This window comes from Lissotriton vulgaris, chromosome 2_1 (genome assembly GCF_964263255.1).
Source record: "Lissotriton vulgaris chromosome 2_1, aLisVul1.2, whole genome shotgun sequence".
NCBI lineage: Eukaryota > Metazoa > Chordata > Amphibia > Caudata > Salamandridae > Lissotriton > Lissotriton vulgaris.
In genome coordinates this window covers 164,621,584-164,640,500 of record NC_141687.1, presented here as the reverse complement: position 1 = coordinate 164,640,500, position 18,917 = coordinate 164,621,584, and the positions used below count along the sequence as shown (strand labels likewise).

The 18,917-nt window shown below is 44.5% G+C and overlaps 1 protein-coding gene across 1 annotated transcript in view; it reads right to left on the bottom strand.

The window, feature by feature from the left end:
- The window catches only part of TSPOAP1 (TSPO associated protein 1), a 2,768,302-nt gene that overhangs the window by 483,929 nt on the left and 2,265,456 nt on the right, over positions 1–18,917 (bottom strand). The window contains exon 35 of the mRNA XM_086954028.1: positions 4,346–4,514. Coding sequence (XP_086810154.1) covers positions 4,346–4,514 — 169 coding nt within the window. The remainder of the gene's footprint in view (positions 1–4,345; positions 4,515–18,917) is intronic.

The following is an 18,917-nucleotide window of genomic DNA, read 5'->3' as shown; positions in this document are numbered from 1 at the left end:
GTGTCCATGCAGGAGGTGATGTTGAAGCAGGAGGTGATGTTGAAGGAGGAGGAGGCCGAGATAGCGATGACAGAGGAGAACATGGTGTCCCCCTTGAAGGGGAGTATAAACTTGAAAACTCCGAATCGGGAGAGGAATAGATAAGTCTCCTCTTCCTTCTTGCCTACTGTAGTCTTGAAGATGTCAAGAGTATTCTCAACATTAAACAACTTGCCGACGGTGATTGTCGTTGGCGCCTCGACGCCAGTATGGACGTCGATGTTCGGTGGCGCATCGACGTCGATTGGATCTCGAGGGCGAGCGTTGTGGTGGATTGTACTCAATGGGCTCCTCGACGCTGAACAAGATCTGGATTGTACTCAATGGGCTCCTCGACGCTGAACAAGATCTGGGCATCGACGAAGTTGTAATGGGCATCGACACCCCTTGTCTTGATGTTGACCTGCGGCGCTTCCTCAACGTCGAGCCATGGGCAGACGGCAAACAGGTCGGCACCATACCTCTCCTTGACTTGAATCCTCTTAATGTCGACCGGGACCAATGCCGTTTTCTTCCTGGCGCACCATCCAGAGACAGATAACAGAGCCCTGTACAGGTCTGAACCTCTACTCGCCCTGAGGACCCACCTTCAGAATGCTGTTGTCTTCTTTACTCCTCAGTACCATGAAGGCGACTTTTCTCTCGGTCTTTCAGAGTGTGTCTTGAAAAGTACCTGCAGTGATGGCAAAACTCAGAAACATGATTTTCTGGGCGGCAGAGTATACACACCTCATGAGGGTCTGTCTTGGCCTGCTTTCCCCATAGGTTGGGAATTTGTCAGAAAGAGATGGCATTTTTCCGGAAAAAACCCCTCAAATTTTGGTCAGGAAAAGGCAGGGAGAGACCAAAGACGTCATATAAAAATATTGTCACCAAAATGCAGTTGAGAATTTTGAGGAAAAAACCCAAAACAGGCCGAGCTCAATGCTCCAGGGTCGTGTCAGCAAGAACCAGAAAAAATAACTGAGGCAACTGCCACCTGCTCCGAATGATGGAAAACTGGTCCTCCCTGGGTTCTTAAAGGAAAAGTCTACATTTTTACCTTGTATAGTGACAACTTTGGGGGTAACACTGTCCTGCTCTCCTTCATCTGTATTCTCTAACAAAAAAGGGTTTGTGAAAGATATTTATGGTGTTGTATAAAAATGTCATGGAATTATACATATAGATAATTCTACGGGCCTCTTTTTCAAGTACAAGATGAAGAATTGGGTCATTGTAGCCTAGTCCTAGAGGCTGCATAATATTTTCTTTCTCAAGTAACTCTGCAGGACTTCCTGAAGAAAGGCGAACATCTACACTTAAGAAGATATATTGTGAAAAAGTGCTCCGAGGTCCCCGCAAGTGGGCAGCACTATTCAGTGCAACTGACAATAAATGGAAATCCCCTACAAGAGAATTCTCTTTATCTTTTTTACCTGTCTATAAGGTGACGTTGTTTGGGCTCCCACGATGTAAGAGGTTTTTAGGTGTGCACTAAAAGGTTGGCTAGGACTTTCACGCAAGAGGATTTTACACTTTTTATGACTTGATGACAGACCATTATAAGGTTAGCAGTTATTACAGTAAGAGGATTTAACCTAAACTTTGTGTGGTCTAGGCTTAGAATCCTATGAGAAGAGAACAACAATGTTAAAGATTTGTGAGTTGGTCATCCGTTCTGTTCCAGTTTAAACCTGCAGCTTAACCAGCAGATATAGATAAATCCACCTTTGGAGCCAATTTGGCTTCAGACCTCATGATATATATTTCTACGCCAGGGAACTGGTTGAGACAGCTGCATTTAAAAAAAATAACAATATTTGAAAACCATTTTGATAAGATTTCATCATTGGTACTTTTGAACTAGTATAATAATAGAAAACCTGTAGTATTCTTGACATAGAATCATAAACTAACAGGAATTAAAATCTTGATTTGATTAACAACACTGTGGCAGGTGATATCCAACCAACTGTCCACAGGCCTGAAGTAGGGACACTTTTTCTATTAGCACACTGAAGTGCCATGCAACCTCTCCCCCACCGACGGTCACTCTGAGGGACTGTAAAGTTGTGCTTCATTCCTCCTCATAAACAGCTTCAGAGGCCAGAGTAGCCTGGGTGAACAATAAAACATGCATATATGATGGGCTGGCTACCCCGACTCAGTTCATCAGACATGCATAATTTGCACAGATTTGAAACACTGATGACAATGTTCAATTAACAGAGTCTTTACTAAACAACAGGTAAGTGCTGTGCGTCAGTTCACAAAAGCCAATGGCCGGCCATGGATCACATTTACAATGTCACTCACACATTTAAGTTTGACGCAGGGCCTGCCTTGTCACCAAGAACTCTAAATAGATGGAGCAATGGTAGATGAGTGTGGCTGGAATCAATAAACAGATAGGGCAACAAACACAGGATCCAGCCCCCAGTGGCAGAAAAAGGTAAGCATTGAAAACACTCTAACAACCTGTGTTTGCACATGTGCCTGTTTGTATGTATGTGTGGATGTTAACGAGTTAGTGTATTAGTGTGTGTGCATCCATATAAATGTGCATTCAAATTGTGCCTACCGTGATGAAATATTGTCCCTGTAATAGTACTGGAAATTCTTGACATGTTTTTTGCTTCAGTGGCATGGGGAAGCTACCTATTGGTATAATGCTGACCTTGGCATTACATTATGATGGCAATTCTTGTAATATTGTGGCAAGCTATATTGGTGCACAACACTGCCCACCCCTAATATGGTGCTGCTCCTGGCATACTGGTGGTGATTCTGTCTATACTGTGGGCAACCATGTCTTGATATGCATACCATTAAAATAGAGTGGACACTCACATAACAGAGATAACTGTTCACAAATAGTGGGCAGCCATAACATAACAATTCTCACCCCTTGAAGCCTTCACAATTTCTGGCTTATTGTGGGAATTAGATAGCTTCAGATATTGAACTGGCTACCTGTGTTAATTCCTTGCAGACTGTATCATCTATAACATGTAATAGTAGTGAATGGACTATTAAGACAGAATTTTTCCATGTGCAGCAAAATATATGTATGGTTATTTATATATATATATATGAATTGTATAAGAAAATGTATATATTTTCATAAATTGACTAGTTCAATTCTGGAGTCAAAATAACTGCATTCCAAAATGTATTTAAACTCATGTCTAAGTGACAATCACTACTGCTGTTTGATATTCTAGTCCGGAATGATTACCAGTCTAAGAAGTCTGCAATATGACTGTAAATCCTCTGCAGCTCAAGTAACAACACTGCTATGAAGTCTGAGAAATCGGTTTATATCTGCTGTGAGATTTGCAAGATTGTGAAAGTTGTGTATTTTAAAATTTTTCACCCTGCCCCTCTAATGAGGTTCTAAGTCATAACATATAATTGAAAAACGTATTGGAAGGGGGCATATGGAAAACATAAACAGAGCCAGACGTCTGAGTGTAGCTATTCAAAAATGATATGCCAAGTAAAAATGGATTCCTTGGTTCAGGTGAACCAGCAACAGTTCCAAATAGGGTTCTGCTTGCTTTGCACACCCTGATGCCAATTAAAAAGCTCTTATTTACCTCTCTGAGTGGGAATGATGACTGAACATGTGTTACAAATTAAAAATAAGGAGCTAAAACAGGACATGACATATGCAATTGGATGGCCTGTAAATTGGTTGACAGCAAATATATATTTTTGGTTTGACTATTCCTTTGTGCTGTGTACACAGGAATCTCACTAAGTACAAAAGATATACCCAGAAGAAATCTACAGCTCTATATGCCACCTGAGTCAGGCAGGACCTTACAGATGATCAACATCAACACTGGTCTGGGATTGCTTGTTTTCCCCTTCAGAAAGGAGATGGCTTACCACTTCAGACTGGACTTCTTCTATTTAACAGGAAAAATGGTGATTTGCATTTAGTTCTCTATGATGGCACAGATTAGCTAAAAGACAATGGACTGATATGTGATCCAGAGCATTTAAGAGTGGCTGAGACTAATGAAGGTATTGTTACCTTTCTGCTTTTTATGAGGTTTAATTTAATATAATCAAATGTGTAGTTTAGTTTTAGTAAATAAACATGCTTATAAAAGACAAAGAAATTCAGGAGAAAATCAGACCAAAGAAATAAAATTCATTGAACACCCAAAGGTGGAAGCAGGCTTCGGGCTTACTACAAATATGCTGCATGTGGACGTTTCAGTTTAGCCCAATAAGGCAACCCCAAAGTAGAACACAAGCAAAATTGACGAGAATAAAACCAAGCTGAGCAAACATTATGTGAGTAGGGCAATACCTAGTTCGTCCAGGGATGTCTTCGCTGTCAGAAACTCCTGCTGTAACAATTGATATTCAACTCCCTCATTTTCTACTTCCAGTTCAGAAACCATGTTACAGGGAATATATCCCTTTTTTCCGTTACATTCCCCTTTATAGAAACCATCAGGATCTTTGTCACCATACACCTGTTTGAAGAAAGGAGATAATTTCAAGAGTACCTTTAATCACAGAACAAGTAATTAAGTATGTAAAATAAAGTAATCCTAATTTTCCAGTATATGTATCTGTATTCAATTTATATATATATATATATTGGATTGTTTTGCCTATGTGACATACTCCACAACACTTTTATTAACGAGAAATATCTAAAAAACATTTATAAAAAGGACTATGCAAATGTTACTTAGCTGCAACACCCGTTATCAATCACAGGTATTTGATTACATTCATAAAGAATAATGGTACAAGATCCCAAACCATATAAACAGAAGCAAAACGAAATCTCTCCAATTAAGTAAACAAATGCCTATTTAAAGGCAACAGCGAATTTTAAGATAGATAGATAGATAGATAGATAGATAGATAGATAGATAGATAGATAGATAGAAAGATAAATAGATAGATAAACAATTACAGATTTATACAACATGAACGTTAACCAACTACAGTTGCCTTGTTGCCTAAACCATAGCCCTAATTCACAACTCAGTTTCCATTACTGCAGCTCCACTAGAGATGGTTGATGAATATATCCATGATAGGAAATGGTGCTAAAGTAAAGTAACTTTCACTTCTTTTTCATCAATATTTATTACTACTTCTTCTTCATCAATATTTAATACTACATGGTATAATCATCAGCAAGCTCAGTACTTCAAAAAGGAGGTGCGCAGTTGTGGCCGGCATGACTTGCAGGAGGGGGGCTTGCATGGGGCGGCGTGGAGTGTTAATTAAAAAAAAATGATTACATTTAAACTTACCTTCGCCTCCGGTCCCGTGTTGCGTCTCCTCTCTGCGCCTAACGCCTTACAGGAAGCAGGCAGCATCCCTCTCCTTCCCTAAACTAATCACAATGCTGCAATGGCAGAGATGTGTTTGGTTAGGTTGCCGACCCCACAGGCCTCTATGGGGAGGCCATTTTCTCTATGTAGGCTGCATGTATTGTGCTGCTACATAGCACATTCTCTAGTTTCTCTCCTTGTATTGTTCTTTTTATTTGCTAAATCAATACGGAAAGTTATATTTAAAAATACATGTCAGCTTCTGGGGAGAGCGGTGCTTTTTAAAATGATGGCCCTTCCCCAGTTTTTATACGCACTCCAGAACACTATGGACCCAGTACCCGCATTCTACTTTAGGGCGGTAGAGGCCCTCCAGAGGCAGCTTCTCTGGTACGGTAAGCCCTGCATAGCGTTCTCTAAACTCACTCTCCCCTGGTATGACGAGGGATAGGACTGCCGGACCTACTGAACTACTGGGCCTCCCGGCCGGCAGGGGTGAATCATTCCATATACGGGCCCACCGGGGACCTGGGCTATGCTATGACCGCTGGCTGGTACCAGGTGGCGACTTCACTAGAGCACTCTATGCTAGACCTTGTAGGTTTTCCCTCTCGGGACCAACGGCACATGCCGTTCATTTGTGGTCACGGGGCAAATAGACACCTCAAGAGGGAGGGGAGACTCACACTTGCCACCCCGTTATGGAGCTCGGAGAAGTTGGGGAGCCCATGGAAATCTAAGGGGTTTGACAAGTGGGACCTCATTGGGATTACACAGATCAAAGATGTCTGGGGGAAAGGGACAATCCAAACATTCAGTTCGCTTAAGCAACAATATCACCTTCACGACCGCAAACACTACCGTTACCTTCAGATTAAACATGCCCTACTTGTGAACATCCCCAAGGACACGTTGCTTCAGACGCCTCCCCTCTCGAAGGTCGAGTGTTAGACAGTCACCTCCCTGAGAAGACCATTTGCCTAATATACAAGAAGCTTATTAATCATACGGAGGACCCGCTTGTACCTCTAAGAACGCACTGGAGTGAGGATGGGATAGAGTTGGATGATGAGGACTAGCAGGAGGCGGTCTCCTCTCCACGGGTGATAGCGATACAGATGAGGCTTAGGTTAGTAGAACTGAAGATTTTTCATAGGTCATATGATACGTGCCCCATCTGGTCCAAATGGGTCGCTTGGAGGGTGGGGAGTGTAGGAGGGGGTGTGGGGAGCTTGGAAATTTCATGCATATATTGTGGCACTGGACTGGGGTGCAGGCGTACTGGGTGAAGATTCACGATACGATACGTGGCGTTCTGGGGGTGGAGCTGCAGCGGGAGGCACGTAGGTGTACCTTGAATGCCTGGGAACCCACGGATCTGAATGCCTAGGGGAAACAATGGGTAACGTTAGCATGCATGATAGCTACGCGGAATATTGCCCAGTTATGGTGAGCCAGCCACTGGCCCCCGGGTCAAGAAGTGGGAGGAGGACCTGGATTGGTGCATGTTCAGGGAGAGGTCGGTATATGTGGCTAGGGGGTGTCCCGCAAAATGGGAGAAGGTCTGGGAAGCTTGGAATCACTACAGAGGAAGTGTTTGTGTGCCCCCGATGTGTCCCGAAGAAGTGGAGGCGCATGTGTCCCCTTGATCCATTACCTACATTTTGTTTCTATTATTTTGATTTCACACATTTGTATTAGTAGTTTCGAAAACAAAACAAAACAAAACAAAAAAAATACAAAAACATACATTAAGAAAGCATAGGCGACACTAGTAAGCACAGGTGATATGGTGGCGAATACAGTAAGTAAATAAATGGAAAACTATCTGTAGAGAGAGTGACAATCACATTAAAATCTGAGTAGATTAAATAAATTAGGTAAATTGGGTAGATCAAGACTAAAACACAAAATACAGCAATAAGTGAAGCCGGCATAATAACAGTCATTAACTTCATATATAGCATCTACACAGGAGTGGTGGGCATTGGTATACTGATATCGACCCTCTACGGGTAAGGTTAACCAGAGCAGGCGAATAAGACACTAAATAGGCTAGGTAGTAGGCACATACGGTCCCATGGGTGTAACGGACAGAAAGTGTGATAGGGAATCACGGGGGTTTATGTAAGTTGAAGTCATTGTCGAGGGATGTCCACATTTGTCTGTGAGGGGGGCGCCATGGGATGTCTTGGAGTGAGATGTTGTCAGCCCCTCTCAGGTTTGTGATCCAATTTAGCAAACATTTAAAGGAGGCCTAGCGGGTGTCTTTCCAGTTATTCATGATTATTTTCACTCCAGCCGAGAGCATAAGGTCAAGTAAGGCCCTGTCATCCTCCGACAACGGAACAGCTCTGGTAAAGCCGATCACTAAAGTAGAAAACTCTCTGGTAGGGGAAAAGGAGAAAACCTTTGCGATTAATGCAAAAATGTTGTCCCGAAAGGCCGTAACACATACACAACTTAGTACTAGGTGTTCAAGGTCGCCATCTTTCTCGTTGCAGTTCCAGCATGCGGCGTTGTCTCTAATATTATGTGAAAAGAGGCGCGCCGGTGTCCAGTAGGCTTTATGAAGAAGCCAAAACTTTGTCTGGGAAAGTGTAGGGCTTATTTTGTGTCTCGTGGTTGATTCCCATGTTTTGGACCACTCCCCTTCTGAAATTAGTATCGATGAATATGCTTCCCAAAACTGGCAGAGCTCTTTATTTAGACTGGAATGCTGCGGACAAAGTGTTTTATAAAGTCAGGAGACCTAGTGGCCCAACTTATTAAGGGCATCTAAGTAGCTTGGGAGGGATGGAGGTTTTTGGGAGAGTTTTGCTTTAGTGATTGCCGTTTTAATATTCACCAAGTTCTAGAATTCTGTTGTATCTAGACCATATTTGGTTTGTAGTTCTTTAAATGAGAGTGGGTAGTTATTACAGAACATTAGGTAGGGGAAGAATATCCCTTTATTGATCCAAATCTCATTGTGAAGAGATTTCCCCTTATATTTTATTTAGTGGTTGTGCCATAGTGACTCCCATTCAGAACACCTAACATGGTTAGGCAGCAGTCTGTCAATTTTTAGGAGAGCAAGTCTTGTGTTCTTGAAAATGGGAACTGAGCAACTGGACATATTCGTTTTAGCAGTGAGGATGGAAGCTGGGGCAGATTTTTAATTAGGGCTTTCTCAAGAGTAAGCCATACAGGAACATACTCAGCTGGTGGTATCAGCCAGTAGGAGCCTTGCTTGGCAAGGAAAGCAATCTGGTATAGTTTGAAGTCCGCTAGATTGACCCCACCCATGGATTTATCAAGGCGTAGTTTTTTTAGGCTAATTCTAGCTTTTTTCCCTTTCCACAGGAATTTAGAGAGAAGATTGTCTAATTTGTAGTGGAAGTCTTGGGATAAGGTGAGAGGGAGCATTGTAATGAGATAATTGACTATGGGGGAGATCATCATTTTAATGTTCTCGACCCTTCCCCACCAAGTTATTAAACGAGGAGACCAGCCAACCAATTGCGATTTAATATTGTTTAGGGTGGTAGATTCATTGTGGTGTAGTGTTTCAAGAAGGGAGCTGCCGAATTCGATTCCCAGGTATTTAATAAAGCCAGTTTGCCATGTGAGGCCTGAGGTGCCGACCATATCTCTGGTACCATAAACGTTTAGGGGCTTCACTTCTGACTTATCACCATTTAATTTGTAGCCAGAGTGCAGTGAGTAACTTTCAATGGTAGCCATGAGAGCTTCTATGGAGGTCTCTGGTTTTTCTGTTCCAACTAGAATGTAATCAGCTTATGCAGCTAGTTTCCCGTGTGTGTCCCCGAAGCTCACTCCCGCTATGTATTTATTCTGTTTTATGTCTGATAGAAGAGGATCGAGGGCCAGGAGAAACCGGGCCGGAGAAAAAGGGCAACCTTGTCTGGTGCCCTGTTGTAGGCGAAATGAGTCTGAAAGGGTACCGTTGATGGCAATTCTAGCAGAAGGCGGAGAATATAGGGCCATTACTATGTTGATGTAGGAGTTCTCTTGGTTGGAGGCTGTCATGCAATGATGTAAAAAGGGACAAGAGACTCTATCAAACGCTTTTTCAGCGTCAAGGGTTATGGTTATCTTGGCTTTCTCTAGGATATGGCATAGAAGCCTTGTGTTGTCGTTGGACATACAGTGTTTTAAAAGCCCTACCTGGGAATCACTGATTAATTTGGGAAGAATGGCATTTAGTCTGCTTGCTAGGATTTTAGCATAGACTTTGCAATCCAGATTTATAAGTGAAATGGGACGATAGTTTTTAGTTAGGAGGGGGTCTTTACCCTCCTTCGGGATAACAATTATAGTGGCTTCGCCCATTGATTCCGATTTCTATTATTTTGAATGTATGGAAATGTACTTACGTAATTTGTAAGAGCTGCTAATGTCACTTGATGGTTTTTTTTGTCGTTTTGTTAATAAAAAAGAATAAAAATAAAAATATATGTCAGATGGTGAGGGACATATTGTCTCAAAAAGGGGAAACATTTTTAATTTTTTTTAAAAATTATTCATGTTTTTCACATTCAGGCAGCCTTTATTCGACAACAGCTGCACGCAACATTTTGACATATACCCTTCCTCCCAGAGAGAACTACAATATTAAGAGTTATTCAATATTTTAGGATAGAAAAAGTCAATTATCCTCAGTATCATTACTAACTCACCCTTTCTTGCGTGGCTAAGTGCCGATCATGGCAGACGCGCTGGAACAGGCCATGAAAATCTGCCGGAATCGGCTGCGTGGTGGGGACATCGAAGGGTCTAATACTCTTAGAAGGGTCTAATATTACTTGTTTTCCCCTGAGGCGGAAGCCGGGGGCATTTCAGTGGAGAAGTGTGGCTCAATGCTTAGAGCGGCAGACCTTGATGCAGAACGCTGGCCAGGGACTAGGGTTCGATTCCCGCCTCGGCGGGTTTCGGGCTTAAATTCCTCTGACCGGATATTCTCGCCTCAGTGCCGATTCTAAGCATGGGTCCCACGCTGCAACTCTGGGCAATAGCTTGCTTAGTCTCCACAAAGGCCCCCGATACACAAGGGATGCCTGGTTTCACCATGGGATGCCCAGGAGTGGACACCCCACAAGGAAAAGCCAGGAGGGGTTCCCTTGTGGTAGGAGTACAAGCGCCGAGATGCCTCCGGGTCACTGTTCGCGCTATACAAATACGCCGCATTTCTCATTGCTAAACCTGATTTAAACCTTTTCTGTGTGAGAGTGTATGCATTTTAAACCTTAAATCGTATGTATGGTGACTTAACGATCTTTACAGTCACGCTGACCGGCACCTTTTAAAAATTGAACATATTTTATTGGCGATATTTTAATTTGCGGACACTGACCTCCTGCATGTTGTGACGAGATCTAGTCGTCTCAGGGGTCCCGCTCGTCATTCATTTACCGGCGCAGCCGAGCACAGCGCTCTCGCCGGCTGGCTAAAACGGAACCGCCATTTTGGGGGAGGCAGGGTAGCGTTCCAGCTCCTGGACGCCTCCCACCCTCCTCCCATCCCCTGCAAGTTATGGATATAAGTAAGAGGCTTTCCCGTCCGCGCAGCGGGCGGGCGCAGCGGGCGCGCCTAAGGCAAGCCCGTCTGCGCCCGTCTGCGCCGGACCCGCGCCCAGTGCCGGAACCCCTGCTCCACTTGCCCTAAAAATTCGATGGTCCTCTGATCAACTTCGTTTCCTTCGTCCTGATACTTGTGCCCCCTTTGCCTGCTGTAACACTGCTAGCCTAGATACTTCTGCTTATTCCTGCCCTCACTGTAACTTTTCTCTTCCTATGGTACCTAGAGCACCGCGACTATCCTCAAAAATCAAGGATCTGCCACCCACCATTTTAAAGGCTGCATTAGTAAATTGCAGATCTCTCCCAGCCCACGCTCATGACATATGGCTATCTCTCGAAACCCACAATTGGGACCTATTGTTTCTTACTGAAACTTGGATAAAAGACTCCTCCAATCCGGACATCACTCTTGCTATTTCCCCTGGTTATCATTTCTCTGGCATTAATCGAGACAACTCTAAGACCGGAGGAGGTCTGGCGATTATTGCTAAATCCCATTTCAAATTAAACTTCACGAAAATTCCCAACCTTGGCATCATCGAAGCCGAACACTTTTCAATCTTGGACTCCGCTTGTTCCATTTGTGCAGGCATACTGGTCTCTAACCCCCCGGCCGTCACCTCCTCCTCCCTTATTACTCTGATTCACTCTATCGCCGATTTTTCTCTCAAACACCCCCATTTTACTGTTTTAGGAGATTTTAATATCCATATCGATAATCCTTCATGCACACTAGCCTCCTCTCTGTTAGAAACCTTACAAGGACTCACCTTGCCCCAACTAGTGACTGGCCCTACTCATATAGCAGGCCATACTCTTGACCTTATTTTTTCCAATCTTTCTTCCCTCTCCACCCTCCCCCCCACTCCTTTGACATGGACCGATCATTATCTCATCCCTTTTTCTTTCATGGCCCCCATCCCTCCTCCCCCTATCCCTCTTAATCGAGTTAAAGGACGTAAATGGTCCAAAGTTACATGTAACTCCCTGGAAGCTCATCTACATTTTCACCTTAACCAGTTAAATGACCTCAATTTAGAAACAGTGAGATTCAATTCGGCTCTTTCCGATGCACTTGACTCGGTTTCTCCTCTAGCCCCCGTTACTTCCTCCAGATCCCGCCCTTCTGCCCCTTGGTTCTCCCCGCTGATGCGTGAGGAAAAGAGCAAGTGTAAGCAGCTGGAACGTAAATGGAGATTGAACTATGATCCTGCAGCCAAATTGGCCTACAAATCTGCCCTGAGTAAAATCCACAAACTAATACGCTCGTCTATGAGAGCTTATTTTTCCAATTTGATCCAACAGGCGCAGAACTCCTCTAAAACTCTTTTTTCCATAGTGAAAGACTTCGTAAATCCTCCTGCTTTGAAATCCCTCTTTACTCCCACTCAAGATCTCTGCAATGGATTGTCTGACTTTTTTCAAGAGAAGATAGTTAAACTCTCCTCCTCCTTCGCAGCAACCACTCTTGATCTCCCTGATGATCGCCCTTGCCTCCCCTCTTGTTCCTTTAATTCTTTTAGCGAGCTAACTCCTGATCTCGCATTAGCCTTATTACGCAACGTTAAGTCTGGTTCCCCCCTGGACCCAGTTCCTGCCAAAGTCATGGGCAATCTCGCCCCTATCCTTGTGAACCCGTTTCTTTCCATCTGGAATGCCTCTTTATCGCGAGGTCAATTCCCCTCAGTTTGGAAACAGGCCAGGCTGGTCCCCATACTGAAAAAACCTGGTGCAGACCCTCTGCTTTTTAGCAATTATCGACCTATTTCTCTCCTGCCTAAACCTGCCAAGATACTGGAGAAGGTGGTACAGAAACAAGTGGCACTGTACTTAGAGTCAAATCAGCTGCTACACGATTCACAGTCCGGCTTTAGATCCGGCTATAGCACCGAGACTGCGCTGCTTGAAGTCTCTGAAATTATCAGGGAATCAGTGGATAGGGGCGAGGAGGCCATGTTGGTCCTCCTCGACCTATCCGCGGCTTTTGATACTGTCTCCCACAAAATACTTGCCACCCGCCTTCAGCAGCTAGGGGTTGGTGGGACAGTGCTGGCCTGGATTATCTCTTTCCTGTCTAGCCGTTCTCAAAGGGTCACGATGCACCCTTTTGAATCCGAGGACAAACCCCTCCTGTGCGGAGTGCCCCAGGGCTCTGCTCTGAGCCCTCTACTTTTTAACGCTTACGTGGCTCCTTTGGCCAAGGTAGTTGAATCCTGGGGCGTCAGGGTGGTCTCCTATGCTGACGATACTCAGCTTATCTTTTCCTTTCGAGACCATTCTGACTCCCTCTTTTCCAACTTTAGAAACTGCCTTGGTAATATATGCTCCTGGATGTCAGCCAATCACCTTGCCCTTAACACCGACAAAACCGAGGTTCTTTTTTTCAGTAAAAAATCCCCCCCCCGCAACCCTCTGGTGGCCTACCATCCTGAATCCCCCACCCTTCTCCTGTGAAGGCAGCCCGTAACCTGGGCTTCATTTTTGACAACTCTTTGACCGGAAATGCCCAAGTCAACAAAGTGGTAGGGGCCTGTTTTTCCAAACTTCGCATGATCAGAAAAATCTTTCCCTTCCTCCCTCAATCTTCACGCAAAACTGTAGTCCAGGCTCTTATTACCACCCATCTTGACTATGCTAATAGTCTATATGCAGGTGCCCCGCACTATCTTATTGACCGCCTGCAAATAGTCCAAAACGCGTCAGCCCGGCTCATTGGTAACATCCCTGCCCGAACTTCAGTCAGAGCCTACCGAGAAGAACTTCACTGGCTTCCCATTTCACGACGCATAGACTTTAAAATTCTGATCCTGACATTTCGGGCTATTCATGGTACTGGCCCGCTCTATCTGAAGAAGCGTCTTAAAATCTCTGTTTCAGCCAGACATCTTAGATCCAATAACCTTCGTCTTCTGTTGGTTCCTAGATTCAGGCTCTCTCGGACTGGCGGCAGATCTTTCACCGTCACTGCCGCCAAGCTCTGGAACAGCCTTCCACTTGACCTCAGGTTTTGCGAATCTGAGCCAGCCTTTCGCCGCAAACTCAAGACCTGGCTGTTCACTAAGCGGTAGGACATTGTACTGTCAGCTCTTCGCTTTCTTCCCATTTCCATTGTGAGATATGATTTTGGTCACTCTTCATGGGGACAGTTATGTAATCTTAGCGCCGGGACACCTCCATCGGAGGTAGCTGCGCGCTCTATAAATTGCCAAAATAAATAAATAAATAAATAAATACTCCATAGGGTACACAGGAGAGGTAATAGAAGCAGATTCCTTCCGATCAGCTTCGCTCTGAGAGGGAAGGCAAAGGGCTGCAAACCAATAGTGTGGGAGAGCGAGACCACATTCTGAGCACCAATAACCCCAGTTGGCTAGCACACTCTCTAACGGCCTAAGAGGCTCGATGAGTGCCACTCAGCCTGGAACCGCTGGTTTTTATTTATTTATTTATTCATTTATTTATTTAAACTGTTTTATGAAGCGTTGGCTGGACCAAAGAGTATCAGAGCGCTTTACAATGTTTGGTAATGCAGAATTGCAATATAACATTTGTACAATGAGGTAATAAACAAGGCAATTTGAAAATTTCAAACAGTATTCCTTTTTTATGAGGTAAATTAACTAGGAATACATTCGTTAAACAACAGATCGTAGATATAAGGACTGGAAGAAAGCAAAGCTAGTTAGTGAATGAAGAGGGGGGAAGGTGTGAAAGTGAAGGGCGACTGTGGAGAGTGAAGGGTAAGGGGAAAGCAGGTGGGAGAAGGTGGATACTACCTGGGAAAAAAGGGGGGGAAGTGGTCATAAATGAAAGAGTTGAAAGGAGGTAGGGGAAGGGGGTAACAATAAGTAGAGGGGATCTATACAGTCAGGGCAGGGGTAAGAATTAGTGTCCAGTGGCAAGGTATTAAGGACCCCAGTATTGGTTGAGAAGGTGCAGCTGGAGGTCTTTGTTGAAGATGAGGTAGGAGGGGTTGCAACGTAGTTCTTTAGGGAGGGCGTTCAAGGCAGAGGGCGCGTTTCCAGAGAAAGAGCGTGACTGTGTTGATTTCTTTTTTAGCAAGGAAGGGACTAGGACAAGAGCGTTAGTGCTCCTCATTGTTCTATTCTAGTACAGCTTGCTTTGTAGCGTTTATCAGAGAGTGTTTCAGATGGGTGTTTTGATGAAGGGCTTTGTGCATGATGCAAGCAGTCTTATAAGTGGATCAGCCTTCGATAGGAAGGCATTTAAGGACTTGATGACTGGGGAGATGTGATCAAACCGCTTACAGTCGTAATAAGCCTGGCAGCAAGGTTAAGTAGGGATTTGATAGGGGCTAGGTGGACTTTCGGAGTTCCAGAGAGAATGGCATTACCATAGTCGAGTCTAGACAGGACCAGTGATTGCACCACTGATTTAAAGTCATCAGCAGGAATGAAGGGTTTAATTTTCTTCAGATGATGGAGCGTGAAGAGAGCCCCTTGGCCAAATTTTTTATGTGGGGAGTAAGACTGAAGCTCTGGTCAACGCTGATGCCGAGGGATTTAACTGAGTTAGAGAAGGAAAGAGAACAGTTGAGAGCTTTGATGTCAGAGATCTAGTGTTGAATAGGGAGCGAGTTGTTTTTAGGAGAAACTAGAAAGATTTCATTTTTTTTTAGGGTTGAGTTTGAGGTGGTTGTGATGGAACCAAAATTGAATCTTAGTCAAGGCATCATTGAGGTGTAGATCGTCAGCATGGGATTTGATCTAGCAGTAAAGTTGGGTGTCATCAGCATAGAGGTGGTAACTGATTTTCGCTTGCTTAAGAAGGAGGGTGAGGGGTTCCATGAAGAGGTTGAATAGAGTGGGAGATAGAATAGAGAATAGAGCCCTAAGGGACGCCCAAGGAGACCGGCAAAGGTTAGAGAGGCAATCGTTGACTTTAATTTGTTGGGTTCTGTGTTGGAAAAAGGAGGTGAACCATTTGAGAACAGCACCATTGAAGCTAAAGTCTTTGAGAATATTGAGTAAGGCAGTGTGGTTAACAATATCAAAAGCAGCAGAGGAGTCAAGGAGAATGAGAAGGGAAGATTCACCCTTGTCTAGGGAGTGGTGGATGGCATCAATAATGTTGAGCGTGGCAGTTTCAGTGCTGCAGTCCTTTCGAAAGCCTGACTGTAATGCGTCCAAGAGGTTGAATGAGTCGATGTGCTTGTCCAACTGAGCAGGGCGCATTTTTCCAGGGCCTTAGATAGGAAGAGAAAGTTTGAAATAGGGCGCAAATTATTTAAGTCATTAGGGTCAATAGTAGCGATTTTGATGGTGGGGGTGATTTGTCCTAGTTGGAGGGAGGCAGGGACACTACCGGTGGCTAGGAAGGAGTTGATGATAGTGGTCCAATATGGGGGGATAATGTGCTTTAGGTCTTGGACAAGATAGGCAGGGAGGGGATCTCTGGTATGCGAGGATGGTTTAATCTTGGTGATGATGTTGAGGACTTCCCGTTCTGAAACTGGGCAAAAGTTATTCCAGGATGCATTTTTTTTTAGCTGGGATCTAGTGTAGTAGGGTTCAGAAGGGGTGACAACGGGGGCGAGTTGGGAAGAGTCCGGGGGAGGGGTAGGTGTGGATGGACACTTAGGGGAATGTCAAGGAGGGGTGGTAGGCTATGCGGGAGGGGAGTTTAGACGAAGGATTGATCAATATTAGCGATTTTATCCAAGAAGAAGCTAGCAATTTCTTCCCATCTCTCGACCGTTGCCGTAAGTTTGGGGGGGGGCTGAAGCAGTTTGGGTTTTGGCAATACTAAATGTTGGACTTGGCCCTCTTTGCAGGGTCATCCCTGAACTGTTTGCCTTCCTCCTGTATTTTGTCTGACCTGTTTTTGTTGGTTTTAGGATTCAGGGCACTTTACCACTGCTGACCAGTGCTAAAGTGCATATGCTCTCTTCCTATGGTAAATCGATGTATGGATTAGGGACTCCTTTATTGGCTGGTTTGGTTTACTTGTCAGACCCTAGTACAATGCACTGAAAGTGCCCAGGGCTTGTAAACCAAATGCTGGTGGTGGGCTTGCAGCACTGGTTATGCCACCCACCAAAGCAGCCTGCAAAAGTGTGTCTCAGTGTGCAGAGCCTGTGTGCAGTCTGGTACTGCCATGTTGACTGGGCAAGTGCACCCACTTGCCAGTCCCTAATCCTTCCCTTTTCTGCATATTATTCACCCCCATGGTAGGCCCAAGGCCAGGGTGCATTGTAGGTAAAAGGTAGGACAAGCCCTGATGTGTGTGGCATGTCCTAATAGTGAATTACAGCCATTTTCATTTTTCACTATTGCAAGGCTATCTATTCCCCATAGGCTAGAATGGGCAGTTTGATTATTACATCTTATAATCCTAACTGAATCATGGAACTAGGTAGAAATTCGAGTTTAGTATGCCTGAACTCAGAATGATAAAATGCATCTTTTAGTAAAGTTGGTTTTAACATTCTGTGTTTGAAAATACTACTTTTAGAAAGTAGGTATTTTTCTTGCTTAACCACCCAAGCCTGCCTCTGCTGGTTGTGTATTCCTTGTCTGGAGTTTGAGTGACAGGGGATGGGGGATTCCAGGAGACGGGGTGAGTCAGCACAGGGCTGAATAGAGAGATCTGCATGCAGATGGGAGGGAGGAGTTGCACCTGTGACCTGAGTATGGCTGTGCCTACCCTCCACAATGCTGGCCCCACCTCCTGTGGTGCGTCTGATGTCCCTGCCCTGTGAAAGGAAAGAAGGAGTCATGTAAACAGAGTGCTCCAGGACTGACCATAACTGGTTTGGACTAGGCAAAGGCCTGCCTGTTCATGCCAAGCTACGAAGGGGGTGAGCAGGGGTTATTTTAGGAGTGTACCCCCTTACCCTGACTAGATGCAAGGGTCCCTATTCAGACAAAGGTACCTAGCGCTGCCATCTAGAGACCCCCAAATCTAACACTAAATAATTCCCTGGGTTGGTTTCTTGCCCGGTCGAGTTGTGAATGGAAAAAGGAGGCCTTTTCATTAAAGATGTGTTTTTTATAGTTGGCCCTTGCGGCTCTGAGGAGGACAAGATTTGAGGGGGAAGGGTGAGGGCCTCCACGTGCGTTCAGTCAGTCTAAGGGTATGTTGAGGTCGGTGTTGAACTAGGATTTGGAGGGGTTACGTTTTTGCAGTTTTCATTTGGCTGGGGCAATTTGGTCAAGGACTTCGACAATGGATTTGTTGTAGTGTTCAGTAAGGTCATTAGCACTTTGGGAGAGAGGAGTAAGCCGTAGATGTGCTTTAATCTTAGTCTCCAGTTCGCCCGGAGTAATAAGGTAAAGATTTCTAATCAATTTCTTATGTTTGATGGTTGTTGTGGATGGAGGAGGCACAACGCTGATGGTTGGACCAGTCAATGGGGACGATGTGGTAAAGAGAAGCCAGTTCTTTGCTAGTGATGATAGCGTCAAGAGTGGTATCTTTGGAGTGTGTTGGAGAATGGCAGAGTTGTTTCAAGTCATTGATATCGAGTAAGTCATTGATGAGACTAACCGTCTTTTTTGTTCCAGTGGAGGTTAAAGTCTCTGAGGAAGAGGTTTCTAAAATTGGAAATAGAGGATTGGGTAAGAAGATCAAACAATTCCTCCACAAAGGAAAGAGGGCAACCAGGGGGATGATAGATGTTATGTAGACGAATAGGGGGGGGGACCCGGAACTATAAGTTCAGCACCAAGGTATTCAAAAGTAGTATGGTCGGAGTGCTGGACAGGTAAGAGTCAAAGTTCTTCTTTATAGATTATGGCAAGGCCCCTTCCGATTTTGTCAAGCCTGTCTTTTCTGAGGATGTAGTAACCAGGGGGAGAGTGCAGGTCAAGGATTGATGACGAGTGGGTATTGAGCCAGGTTTCCGTAAGAAAGGTGATGTCAATGGCTTCACTAAGGATAGTTTTCGCGATTTCTGTTGCATTAACCAGCATGCAGTTGAGGGGTTTAGGGTCGTTTTTTGGGGGGGACAGGAATGGATAGTGGTGAGTTGTTGAGGGGG